The sequence below is a fragment of the Peromyscus eremicus genome, chromosome 8b (assembly GCF_949786415.1).
Source record: "Peromyscus eremicus chromosome 8b, PerEre_H2_v1, whole genome shotgun sequence".
Lineage (NCBI taxonomy): Eukaryota > Metazoa > Chordata > Mammalia > Rodentia > Cricetidae > Peromyscus > Peromyscus eremicus.
Window position 1 is genome coordinate 11,860,260 of NC_081424.1, and position 14,255 is coordinate 11,874,514.

Consider the following 14,255-nt stretch of genomic DNA (forward strand, 5'->3'; position numbering starts at 1 on the left):
AAATACAGAAAATACAGAAAAAAACAGTAAGAAAATAAAAATACCCAAATATACTCCATATATAGCTAAATCCTCTTGATACTTTGATGTAAAAACCTCTTCAAGTATAAAGAATATATGTGTATATATCTGTGTCCCAAAAGTGTAACACAAAGTGGCAAACTAGTCAATATTTAGTAATTAAATCCATGGTGCCTACAAAGATATGCATATACACATAGCTAGTGAAAGACTGTTGCTATTGATAAAGACTTGCATTAAGGTTGATATCCCCAGGGCTAGGTGCAGAGCACATGATTAGTGTACATGAGGTCCTGGGTTCAATTTCTAACACCATAAAGAAAAAAATTAATATTGTCATGTGTTTTTATTTTCTCCAGCTATGGGAAGTTTATGGAGACCGGCGCTGTCTGAGAACATTTATTGGTAATATTTCTTTTTCTCCCTGACTGTAAATCTGTTTAGGAAAACTTTTGCAAGAATGATAGCATCCGAAGCAGTAATTTGACTCCCCTGATGTGAAGGAAAGTACTCAGGTCTACTGAGCCGAGTCAGGAAGGAATGCATCTCTGTAGGTAGCAAAGAAGTCTAGGGAGTGAGGGTGTCCCAAGCAAAGCTGGTCTGAGAAAGAAAGCTGGCCATACTGGGGACCACATGGAATTGCCACGCCAGGGAGTAGGAGGGACAGTGTGGATAAAAGTAGAAGGGGACCACGGAATGGAGAACCAGGCGTGCCACTGTGACGGAGACTGTATCCTAATGGCGGGGAAGAGCCATTTAACAGCCCTTTCTAGAGAAGTAATGTGATTGGAAGTCTACAAAGATTACATGGCAGCCGGGCGGTGGTGGCGCACGCCTTTAATCCCAGCACTCGGGAGGCAGAGCCAGGCGGATCTCTGTGAGTTCGAGGCCAGCCTGGACTACCAAGTGAGTTCCAGGAAAGGCGCAAAGCTACACAGAGAAACCCTGTCTCGAAAAACCAAAAAAAAAATAAATAAATAAAAAAATAAATAAAGATTACATGGCAATCTGGAGTCTACCTTGATAGGCAAGCCAGAAGTAAGGAAATCAAGTGTACAGTTATTTTATTAGTCTCTATTCAGAATGGTGAGAGCTTGAACTAAAGCACAGAGACAGAAGGAAGACTTTGATGAGATTCAGTAACAGGAAGTGAGTGACACACGGCAGAGACCCTAGATGACTCCCAGGTCGCCCGCCGGCCGCCAGATGAGTGGTCGTGCTGTTCAGCAAGGGAGGGAGCAGAAGGTTCTGGGCTGTGGGGTCTGAGCAGCTGTGAGGATGTCCGTGAGCTGCAGGTGAAGCTGGAAACGAGGTTGGCAGCGAGCAGCTGCAGCATCGGAACAGTGGGGTCGAGAAAACTCCGGGAAGCTAAGCAGTGGACCCCGGGAGGACAGGTTGTGCCAGTACGGCCTGACAAACGTCTCTGTCCTTGTCCTGTTACTCTTTCCAGATTTAACTGTACCACACTGAAATGTTGTGGATCACGGTGGCTCTGTTTTTAGATTCAAGTGGGAGTCTGTTCTCCCATGCTATGCTAACGGTGTGGGTGCTCTATGCAAGTAGATACTAAGATACCACACCAGCGCACAAGACCTCTAGGGAAACCGTTACCTGTGTCCAGGGGAAGAAATGTCCCTCGGATACAGCGGGTTGGAGCTCTGCCTCACTGATACTGCCAGAATTCCCAGGGGAAAACTGGAATTCCCTGCAGACAGCCACTCTGCAGGGGGTGGGGGACTGCTGGTGGCCATGCTCTCACTTGCTTGTTGCTATGGCGCTTCTGCCTGCGCCCGCCTGACTGGAGTTCTGTGGTGGGGGTGGTTCCAGGATGCAGCCCATGGTTGACAGTTTGAGCCACGGACATTTTGTGAATTATTTGTGTCTTGGTCATAGTGAAAAATGGGCACGTTTCTGCTTTTGTTTAACTCTATTTTATTTGTCTCAAAAACTTTGAAAAGATTCATTGGTCTGGCAAGGTTGACATCCAGATACAGCATAATTGGGGCCCTGAGATTAATTTAGTGTCAGAATAACATCTTTTAAAAAATAGAACTAGCATCATGGTTTTGAATCAATTTTTACGGCATTAAATAACGTGATCCCAGAAATATACAATTACGGAATAAGGGCTACAATTTCCTGCACTTGAGGTTTGGGACACTTTGTTTTCACTTCTAACATGGTGAGCAGTCTGGAAGTGAACCCCAGAATCTCAGCTTCATTTCTTTCGCTGACAGTAATTAGAACTTTAGATCTCAATGAATTCTTGGCTGGTTAGTCATCATTAGGCCTTTTCCCTTGGTTCTTACCGAAATGTAATGTATTAGAACCTCCTGCAGAGCATCTTGAAGGAAGACACCTGTCACCCCCAGAGCCTGTGCCCACAGATTGTTGGTAAAGCAGGAGATGGGTGGCAGGGAGAGTGCAGACTGGCAGCGTCCTTGAGACCACAGTTTAGTACTTCTCTTGTGCAAGGCGCTTATGCAGGGCAGCACCTGATCTCACCTCTGTTGGCTCTGCTTCTAGGTCACAGTAAAGCCGTGAGAGACATCTGCTTCAACACTGCAGGGACACAGTTCCTCAGTGCGGCCTACGACAGGTACCTGAAACTCTGGGACACTGAGACGGGTAAGTGCGGCTTACTCTCCAGAGTTAACACTGTGGCCCTCTGGTGAAGTGATGCCTTCTCCAGCCGCCGTTCCTCGTTACTGAAAATCAGCTGATAGCATAAGTGTGTGCATGGACTGAAGCTCGTCTGTATAACCGGTGCTTTCCCTGGGAAGCGCTGTCCTCACCCGTATGGTTTATACAGCCCACGTGTTGATGGACTAACCAGCGCACACTGGTCTGTCCACTGTCTAATTGATCTCCTTATCCCCCACATCTCCTAGTGTAGTCATTGACAGACCAAAAGCAAATTGAATCAAACTGAGGTGAGTTCTCAGTTCAGACTACACATTGCCATCATCTGGAGAGCAGCACGTCACTCCTGCCTGGACTCCACCCTCCTGTCAGTGTGTGGACTGGGCTAGTGTCCCCAAGGCTAAAAGGCAACCGTCCTACAGCTCTTAAAAGCTAAGATACATGTAAAGTATAAAGGGCACAGGTGTTGAGTGATTGCTTTTAATAGGAAACTACAGCTTTGTTTTAAACACTGCCAAGATCAAGACATAGAGCATTCCAGCATACAGTAGAGTTCTCGTGCCCTTCCCTCGTCTGCACCCACTCCGTCACCACAGAGCTGCTCCCTCACCACAGAGCCTTTGCCTGTTCTTAAACTTGTAGATAGAATCACGCCATAACTTCTCTTCATTTCTGACTCATCACTCAGCTTGACATCTAATATTCACTCTCATGGCTCATGCCAGAGTGTTTTTCTGTTGCTCAAAATATCCCGTGCATTGATGTAATTAGAATTTGTCTCTAAAACTGGTGGTACATTCCTTTTGGGAAAACTGTGTATGTGAGTATGTGTGTGTCTGTGTGTGTCCCCACCTTACTGCCTTGAGGTAGGGTGTCTCAATTGAACCGGAAGCTTACTGGCTTTGCTGGCCTAGCTGGCCAGCAAGCTCCCAGGATCCATGTGTCTTTGCCCCCCAGTGCTGGCTTCACAGACATGCACAGCCATGCCTGGCTGTTGACCTGATGTGGTGATTCAAACCCAAGTGCTTACACTTGCACAGAAAGGGTTCCTACCAATTGGTCCATCTTCCCCAACTCCTGAAAAAAATTTCATCATTCAAAATCTAGGAAAAGTAGCGGTGTAGTGGCTGTAAGCAAGCAAGCTGCCCTTCCTCAGAATTCATTAAGTAATGACTACTCGGTAGATCTTTATGCCATTGCCATCCTTTAGGAGTGGAACTTATTTTTCTTGTTTAATTTGACTCTTTGGTTTAGGACAGTGTATATCAAGATTTACAAACCGAAAAGTACCCTATTGTGTCAAGTTCAATCCCGATGAAGACAAGCAAAATCTCTTTGTGGCTGGGATGTCTGACAAAAAGATCGTGCAGGTACGCCTTTTTCAATGTCTGTCTCCGTTAGGCCTGGTGAAGAGAACAGAACATCCCCTTCATCCATGTGGGCTGCTTTGAGGGCCCTCGCGTGATCTCAGAAGGGAGCGGCCCGTTCATGAGCATGGGAACTAGGAGTCTCTTCAGGTTCCCAGTAGAGCCTGCTGGTTGTTGTGTGTCCTCACCTCTGTCCGTCCTTCTCTCCTGTGGCTGCACAGTGGGACATCCGCAGTGGAGAGATTGTTCAGGAGTATGATCGGCATTTGGGAGCTGTCAACACCATTGTCTTTGTTGATGAGAATCGAAGATTTGTGAGCACGTCGGACGATAAGAGCCTAAGAGTTTGGGAATGGTGAGTTTTCATCAGTAAAACATCTGACTTTATAAAGCAAATAAATAAATACATAAAAAATGAAATTTTAGCCAAAGTCAAAGCCTGATAATATGCAGCTATTTGCATTTTTTTCCAGCCAAAGTGTTTTAATTATTTAAGTACTAACAATTTGGAAATTGAAATCTAAACATACTAACCTTCACAGTCTTTGGAGAATCCTCCAAAGTAGCTGGTTTTGTGGTCATGGTAACTGTCCTATTGTGGTATCACAATTCTTGTTTATGTATGTGTGTGCGAGAGTGTTGGCTTGTGTTTCACTGCGGACATGCGGAGGTCAAGGACAGCTCTGGGGAGTCCGTGCTCCTTCATTGGAGGGTCTGAGATCGAACTCGGGTCTACACAGCAGTGCTTTCACCCGCCTAGCATCTCGCCAGCCAGTCACGTCCTTTATAGATACCTTATTCATCTTGCAAATCGACAGGCAAGGTGTAGGGTGTTTGACTACATTTTGTTACGTGGGGGTCACACATAAAGATCCTGGCCTCAGAACGAATCCAAAGAAAATACCAATGTAGTTAGCTTTTAGTTTTCCTAATGCCTGCTTCGTAATCATCCACGCTATAAGTTGCCCTGTATCATCAGCTTTAAACAAGCATTTTGCTTCTTGAATATAATCAGAATATATTGAATACTTTTTCCTTTTATCAAAAAAAAATGTTTTTCTAAAGTCAAAAAATACTTAAGCTGGTTTCATTAAGTGGCATGATTGTTTTATGATTCAGTTGCAAATAAGTAAGTGCTAATCTTTCTTATCAAAATCAGTCGTTGGGTGGAACCCAGCTTGTTTTTATAGTCACAAAGCACAGCTCAGTGGAGGCCACAGCCTTGCAAGGACTCAAAAGTACACCTCCCACCCAACCCCGATGTTGCAATTCAAGAGAAAGCAAGCAGCCTTGAGCCTCAGCCAGGGTTTCCTCCTCAGTCTGGCTGCCATGGAGAGCTGGGTGGGCTGACTAGGCCCTTGGTATTGTTAAGACAGTTGAGGGAATTTCAGATTGAATGCAACTTGCAACTTGTACACAAACACTGTGACCTTCAAGATCATCCCCAAGGACACTGGCTGTACTTTGTGTCTAATCTTACCATTTAGCTTCATTTACCTTCATCCTTATGGGTCTGTCGTCAGAAATGGTGCTTCTTAAGACATTTAGTGGGAGAGTGCTGGCCTAGCAAGGCCCACAATGAAAGAAAGGAAGAGGGAGGGAGGGGAAGGAGGGACTTGTTTCCTACAGGAAATCTGATGTGAACACTGGTGTTTTTGTCTGGATGGTTTAGCTTGGTTTGGGGTGTGTGCACCTGGTGTGTGCACACTTGTGAGAATGCACACATCGCGTCTGCATGTGTGCAGAGGCCAGACAAGGACGTCAGGTGTCTTCCTCTATCTCCAGTCATGTCTGGCTATCACATGGGTGCTGGGGATTTGAACTCAGGTTCTCACACTGGTACAGCAAGCACTCTTAACCACCGAACCAACTTCCCAGCCTGACACCAAGTCTGTGTGTGTGTGTGTGTGTGTGTGTGTGTGTGTGTGTGTGTGTGTATGGTGTGTGTGGGTGTGATGTCAGTGGTATGATTTTACTTAAGCATTCAGATGTTTGTATCTTGAGTTGCTGTTCCATTGAAGGAGAGTGGTGTAAGAAGGTAGTTAGTACTGAGATGCTGTACCAGTTAAAGGGCTTTGGACATTCGTATTTTCTCAGGATGCTTTGATTGACTTAAGGTGACAATGTTAGCATCCTTGTTTCCCTCTCGGATCCTAAGAAACACTCCTGAAAGGCACACTGCTCTTTTGTTACAAACGATGACACACTGCAGGTTTCTGTTTGCCTGTCACCTGTTATCAGCGGGTCTATCATAAACGACAATACAGGTGTGGGGCTAGCGCTTTCTGTATGTCAGTCACTAGGATAAGCATTTTATATAAACTCTTTGATTTCATGTGCAAAGCAGTCTCATGAGATAGGTATGTTTATGTGGGTGGGGTCTTTGTTTCTCTCTGTCTTTTCTGTATAAGGAAACTCAGATAGTGTAAGTGATCTGCCTAAGGGTATACAGGACATGAAAAGATCAAACTTCAGGTCAGACTGATTCCAGAACTTGGGTTTGTGGCTCTGTGGCTGGGTGAATGATGGGGAGACCTGTAGGGAGAGAAGGTAACTTGCATCTACTTGTGGAGAGCAGACAGCTCGGGACCCCTGGGGATCTCTTGCAGCCTCTGCTGAGAGTACTGGCTGGTGACTCTGATGCCAGCACAGGAGAAGGCCCTAAATGCACAGCAGGACTGAGCCCAGGCGAGGAAGTTCCAGCACTGGGGCTTCTGTACAAGAGGTGTTTTCCCAAACTTACATGTCCTCTACCTCATTGGAGCATAGCACCGTAATAGAGGAAAAGAACCAGATGGTTCTGTGGTTAAGAGCACCAGCTGCTCTTCCAGAGAACCCAGGTTCAATTCCTACCACCCACATGGCAGCTCAGAACAGTCTATATAACTCCAGTTCAAGGGGACTGGATGCTCTCGTCTGTCTTCCACAGGCACCAAGCACACATGTGGTGCACAGACATACATGTACACAAGATACCCATACACATAAAAGTAAATACTTAAAACAACCAAAGGAAGCTGGGCTTTCTTTAACAGTGCTATACCAACAAAGACGGTATGTAACGTAACTGAGGAGAACTGGAACCAGCAACCATGGCCTGCCAATCAGCCGGAAGCATGTCAGTAGGCCTGGCGGTTTTGGTTTTGTCTTTTAACCAAAGGTATTTATTTTGGTAAAATGTTTTTTAAAGGAAATTTTACAGAATTTAATAAACATTGCTGTTTATCTTTTATTTTTAAAATGCCACGGATTTGTTAGCTTTTTGATAAGTTCATTTCCAAACTAGGTGATCTGAAATCAGTTCTACCTTTATTATAATTGAATCACAGTGTCTAAATAGAAAAATGGTGCTGTACTTATGATGTTTAACTATGCCTAGTAGGCATTATTGCCAGAAATAATGAAGTTCCAAGGGTAGTCCAGAATCAGTTCTTCTTCTAGAGCATGGTTCTCACCCTTTCTAATGCTGCCACCCTTTAATACAGTTCCTCATGTTGTGCTGACCCCAACCATAGAATTCTTTCGTTGCTACTTCATAACTGTAATTTTGCTACTGTTATGAATTCTGCTATATAACCCCTGTGAAAGCATCTTTCGACACTCCAGACCCACAGATTGAGAACTACTGTTACAGAGTTTATTGTACCAAGGCTCTGATTAGGGCACGGGAACTTTTGCTATGTTAACTAAAGATGTGAACCTAAAATGTGGTTGATTAATTTAGAAAGTGCTCTTTAATCCATGTTATAAAATTCACTACCTACTAGTGATGAATACAAAGGGGGGCACATGAATCTTTTTTAACAACGTGGATCATTCTGAAAGGCGCTTCTCACTGCGCTTAGAAACGTGAGCTCTGGGAGCTGACAAACGTCACTTCCCTGGTTATAGAAGTCTTTTCCTCTAGTCATCTGTTCCTTCTGGGTGTTGGGTAAATGACAGAGAAATCTGCACATGAAGCAAAGCATAGTTATTTTCCAATTAAGCAAATCGTACCTTAAGATTGAAATCTCTCTTCACCCCATGTTGTCACCGGATTACATTTCCCACACGTTACTCCACACAAACACTGTTAGTCCCAGAGGAAACAGCAATACCAAAACCGCTTTCAGAATTCCAAATAGTTTTTATAATAAAAAAAAAAAAAATGAAAATGGAAAGTTACTTAGTACATTTCGTTCTCAATTTAAGTGAATACTTTTGAGTTTTGTTTCATATTAGGCATTTTTATCACATGAGGGTTTTGCTGCTCTGTATTTTGCTTTTTGTCCTGTTCCGTACACTTTGGAAATGCTTTCCATGTAAACTGGAAGAGGCTTGGTAGCAAGCACTTATCCCTCTGGCCTGGGCTGTTATCTCTGGGCAGATGGAGCTAGCACATGGGTCCCCGCAGCTCGGCCTGTCACCCACGCTCACCTCACTGCTCAGGAGGTGATGAATGGAGGTGGGCTGCAGGCAAATAACGTTCCTCATAGGCTTGCCCAGACAGCCTCTTCTGCCTCCCATGGTGCCTTTGAAGACGAGTTCATCATTAAAGGATATTTAGGAATACAAGGGCCAAAGTTTAAGTCTCATAACTAGAAACTAGAACTACTGACACCATTATAATTTTCATGGAAAGTCATTTGTAAAATAAAAGCTTTTTAATAATAAACTCCATCCTGAAAGTTTAATGAAAAGCAAGTTGCTTTTATTTGGGTACATTTGGGTAATTCTTCTAAATGTGCTTTTGTGAATTACTCATTCTAATCTGTATGCTATTTTCCATTTTTAGGGACATCCCTGTGGATTTTAAGTACATAGCAGAGCCCAGTATGCACTCGATGCCCGCGGTGACTTTGTCTCCAAATGGTGAGTTGGAACACAGACTGTGCTCTAGACTGAGCTTCTAAGGCCCAAAGTAACTGCTGGAGTCGTGAGAACTGCAGCCCTGGGTGGGCAGCCAGGGTGTTGCCATCCTTGTGTAAGGAAACCTTTCCGGTCGTAGGAGTCATTGCTGGTGTTCATATGTGAATCACCTCGCCCACTCTCTTGTTTTGAAAAAGTAAAAGAATCCGTGATTGACAGTTAATGTTAAGGATTTCTGACAGTTGCTTTTTTGTTCCTTAGTTTTTAATAATTATCCTTCCAACACAAATCAGGTTCAATAAATCATTTAATAAGCACTTTTCTTTCAAGGGAATAGGAAATTTTGGTCTGATTCTTCAAAATAGGAACATTTTAGCAATTTACTTATAAAAGGTTTTTTAAAGCAGTTTTACAGCCCTATTTGACCCTCAGGGTTAGTTCCCAGGCACATTTTCTTTAGAGTTTCACTGTGGTGGCAGGAATAGGTCCCCACAGTGGAGAGCTTGTCTGATTACACTTGGTAGACAAACATGCCCAGATATGATGGGGAACTTCATTCCTCTGGCCTAGACGGCTTTGTTGAGCTGGGGTGGGTGCTCACGTCTGGAGCCCCGTCTCCTTGTCAAGTTTCTGTCTTTCTCTGACTGTCCAAGGGTTACACTTCATGCAGCCCACTCACTGCATGGATGCGCTTGGAAGTGTTAATGGTATATTCTTTTTATTTATGTGCATTAGTGGTTTGCCTGCATGTATGTCTGTGTGAAGGTGTCTGTCAGATCCCCTGGAACTGTAATTACAGACAGTTGTGAGCTGCCATGTGAGTGCTGGGAACTGAACCCAGGTCCTTAGCATCCAGTGCTCTTAACCACTGAGTCATCTCTCCAGCCCTAATGGTGTATTCTTGTTGATGGCAGAGGCCCTTCTCTCCATTCCTCTTTGTGGGAGCCGTTTTGCAGGGCCCAAGTTAAAAAGAAAGGGTGCAGGGCATTGTAGGAGGGAAAGCTGCATCTCCAAAAGATTTCTTCAGCGAAACAAAATGAAAAGTCAGTAGTTTCCTATTCCATTATCCATTGTCTTTTAAGTAACAGATAATCATGCTACAGGCATACTGATACCATCAAGTTCTCGTGAGGGGGTGAAGTGTGTTTTCAGAGCTATTCTGGGGGTAGACAGAGGACAGGGAGAATGTGCCCCTCCATCCACCTGTCTGTGGCAGCTCAGTGACGATTGGCAAGAACCCTGTCATTCTTAGAAAAACAGCCGTGTCCATACCCTTTGACAGTCCCCACACGTATATGTATACCCTTTGTTGTCAGGATCTAAAACTTCATGTACTGGTTTTTAAGTTAAATTAATTCCACTTAGCATGTTTTCTTAATAACTTAGTTCTTTTGACACTAAGCTTGGAATTTGTTTCCTTATTTTTAAAAAGTCAGAAGCTTTGATGTGAAGAGTACTAGATGACAATGGGTTCCAGGAGTGGAATCCGTTTCCTTGATAAAAACACCTCTTACCATGGCTGATTTATACACTTCACGGGTGCCGTAGGAACTTGCTTTTCTAGTATTAGAAAGTAGTTGAGCACAAAAGTAATGAAAACTAATATATGTAAAATAAAACTTGAAAAAATGTTCACTCTTCCTCTAAAATGTGCCACTTACTGCATTTTACAGGGAAATGGCTGGCCTGCCAGTCGATGGATAACCAAATTTTGATTTTTGGAGCACAGAACAGATTCAGATTAAACAAGAAGAAAATTTTTAAGGGCCATATGGTAGCAGGCTACGCTTGTCAGGTGGACTTCTCCCCAGACATGAGGTGAGTTAAGTCTTCAGACTCACATATGATGGGATGGTATAGTGTTGTTCAATAACAGTACTTTACAAATCACTGTGACTTGTGTAATTGCATGAGAACTGAGTCATCTCTCCAAAGGACAGATAGGACAGTTATAAAGGCAAGAACAGGTTCTGAAATTAAGTCTGGCTTTTCGGTAGGCTCTTCCTTCGGTCTGTTTTCTGACCCACTTAGGCCTGTGCCTTTTAACCGCCTAATGCATTCCTGTCTGCATTGCCATGACTTTCTCTCTGTTTTTCTGTGTGCTGTGGTTGAATGGATACAAGGAGAATTCCTCATCACAGTGTTGGACAGACTACAAATCTTGTGTACAGATTTGTCTACCCTGAAAACAGAAATGCAGCTTTTGGATATTCCTAGGTCACAAGAGTGAAATTTCTGCGTTCATTTTCCTCCTCTTAGTTAAGAATATATAGATAGAAGGAATTCAGCTATCTGCTGGCTTTGTATGTTTAGCATGGGAATTAGGCCTCAGCTTCCTACCTCCGATTCAGTGTTTGACATGTTCAAAGCATATTGAAGCTGAAAATGTTTAAAAGTCCACTGGCTCCGTGAGAAACAGGTTCCTCTGTGCAGTCTTCCTGTCTAGAGACTATCTATAACTTTCTAACTCTTAGACTGGCCGCTTACCGGAGGGGAGGGGCTAGAGACATTCGACTGCAGACTGCTTCCTAGGCTTATTCTTCTGAGAACAGTACATTCCCATAAGCTCTGTCTCTTCATTCATCTCACCAGTTTAAGGTGTGTGAGTAATTGGGATTTGTTTTCATTCCATTGCAGCTATGTGATTTCAGGAGATGGAAATGGAAAATTAAACATTTGGGACTGGAAGACCACCAAACTCTACAGTCGGTTTAAAGCCCACGATAAGGTGTGCATAGGTGCAGTGTGGCACCCACATGAGACGTCCAAGGTCATCACGTGTGGTTGGGATGGCCTCATTAAATTGTGGGATTAATGGGATTAGTCCTTTCACAATCTGGGATCATTTTTGATCCAGTGTCATATTTAACTATTTAATTATTAAAATGTGTTGGATGACAATTTGATTTCTAGGTAATCTTTTCATCTATGGCCTTATGAAGTTGACCCATGGTTTTTGTTAAGAGCATTGTAAATGTGCCTCATGGAAGTTCATTGGCAACTTCATTTTGCTCTGTATAGATGTTATTTATATGAAGAACGATAACTAACTATATTTGACAAAGAGTTATTGTTGGCAGGCAGTTTCCATTTATCCCCGAGATGTCACTGAAAGGATCGTTTTTTTGGGGTCAAGAAAAAATGCCTATTGGCTATGGGATCATAGAGGAAATGATGTAATTAGTGCCTCAGAAAGGCACCAGACGCTTACCAATCCAACCAGAGTGGAAGGGAAGTTGAGTATACTGAAGGAAGGCTGAAGACACTCGGAATTACTGCTCCTACCATGTTCACTGAATCAAGTTCTAGTCTTGTGGTTTCACAAGTCCCATTATTTTGGTGGCCTGTGATGTATATTTTTACTTGTAAATGAGTGACCTTTCTTGGCTACAGCATTTCTCTAATTATTAAGCAATTTAAAATTCAAAGCAGCCCACAGTTCCTCCCTTGACTCTCCTCCTGATCAGGATGGACAGGACTGTATAGCCCAAAGCAGAAGTGAGGTGTCTCTGAAGATGAACTCCAGGGAGCGAGCCAAGACTTTGAATTTTACTTGTAATCACTGTCAGCAAGGACCTGGCTGCACCCTCAGAAATCAGGGCCTCTAGGCCTCTGCTTCACCACTGCTACTAATGAATTCCCTCTCGCCAGAATATGAAGGCAGAGGGATACCAAAATACTACCTTGTAATTTCTTTAAGTCACACTTTGTTTTTTAAATTACTCTGGTTTTGCTTGTGAATACAAACAGTAAAACTTTTGAATGTTAGGAAAGATTAAACTTCCTTTCAGATCTTTGAAAAAACATTGACACTGTAAGAAAATACCTAGAGTCCCCAGTTTGAGAGGCAGTAACCATGTTTTTTAAAAAAAATCACATACTGAACTTTCACTGCCAAGCCATCGCCATGTGTGTCTTCAGGAGGGTGGCATACAGGAGGAAAGACTTCATACGAAACCTTCCTGTCATCCCAACCACTATCTTAACAAATGTGAATTACTGAAGTGTGGAAAGAGAAAGACTTCGGCAGCAGGATTGCATGTTGTGAATCATAATTTCGGAATCTCAATTTCTCTTATTGTGTTTTTGACTGTTTCTAAACTGAGTAACTGTACATAAAAGTTTTCTCTTTTTTGAAAAGATCCTATTTTTGAATAAAGCCTTCTTTTTGTAGAAAGTGCCATTGTCTCCTTTTTAGTCGTAAGTCTGTGGAAACACCGGATCAAATCATCTTCAGCCTTCAGAGGAACATTAGAGGTGGGCGTGGTGTGTTTAGTGTGTTAATGACTTATTCTGATCTAATGATCAAACACAACTCGGCACCCTTGAAGCATTTAGGGCATATGGACATGCAGGATTGGGGTATACAGACAGGTGGGTTCTTTCCCAGCATAGGAAACCTAAAAGCACGCTCTTGCACGTTGTGAGACCTTCTGCCTCATTGCTGCAAGGTTTTTGTCACACCCAAGACAGTTATTCCTTGAAGTCAGAATTGTTGACTGCTGTAGAAGATTCAACTGATTTAATATTTAAACACTGAAGCAGAACCTGGACTGTTTTGCCATAAGTAAACAACCAGTTTTAAGATAAGGAACAGGAAGTTCAGTCAAACAAGCTCTTTCTAAGTAGAAACATTTTATTTGTGTGTGTGTGTGTGTGTGTGTATTTTGAGACAGAGTCTCATAGCCTGACCTCAAACTCACTATGTAGCCAAGGATGTCTTTGAATTAATTTTCCTGCCTCTGTCTCCCAAATGCTGGGATCACAGGCATGTGACTCTTGAGAAACGCATTATGGGGCTGGCCACTAACCTTAAAATGTTTAGAAAGTGCCTAAGAGAATATTGGCAGTGAAATGTCAACCTTTGAGTGACAGCCATGGAGATTCTAATAACAGCAACAATTGCAGATGCTCCTGGAAGATCAACTGACTGGACTGTACATTTTGATTGTGTTGTTTGCCATGATAGAAAATAGTGGATAGTTGAGGGGGCCATGGTAAGTTCATGTGCCAGAAAGGAATGTAAAATGCCACCCAGACCCGCCAGCAGTCTTAAATGTGGATCTCAGTGTGAGAGCAGGGGAATACAGCTGCCATGTTTCATCAGATACATAATGTTCACACTTTAATGTCTCAGACTAAGGCTGTAGTTTAAAGCAATGATGTACCATTGTTTTACTGGCAGCATCCGTGAGCAGTGAGTCATAAAGTAGTTGATGTAGTATAGAGTAGACAAGGCAAGTACAGAGGAGCCAGTAGGAGGAAGGTGTCTGTCACACACATTGGAACAAAATTCATGTCATGAAACTCATGATCAGTGGGTAAATAAACAGAATGAACTAACGGAAGATTCAGTTAAAGTGAAAAATACAGACA

General features: G+C 43.1%; 1 protein-coding gene across 3 annotated transcripts in view; it reads left to right on the plus strand.

Moving 5' to 3' along the window:
- Cdc40 (cell division cycle 40) overlaps nt 1-13,056 on the plus strand; it is a 51,248-nt gene extending 38,192 nt beyond the window's left edge. For all 3 annotated transcript variants that reach the window (XM_059272508.1, XM_059272507.1, XM_059272509.1), the window contains exons 9-15: nt 381-426; nt 2,548-2,649; nt 3,919-4,034; nt 4,253-4,386; nt 8,806-8,882; nt 10,553-10,697; nt 11,517-13,056. In XM_059272508.1, the coding sequence (XP_059128491.1) occupies nt 381-426; nt 2,548-2,649; nt 3,919-4,034; nt 4,253-4,386; nt 8,806-8,882; nt 10,553-10,697; nt 11,517-11,694 (798 nt within the window). In that variant the 3' untranslated portion in view covers nt 11,695-13,056. The remainder of the gene's footprint in view (nt 1-380; nt 427-2,547; nt 2,650-3,918; nt 4,035-4,252; nt 4,387-8,805; nt 8,883-10,552; nt 10,698-11,516) is intronic.
- Nucleotides 13,057-14,255: the final 1,199 nt, after the last annotated feature.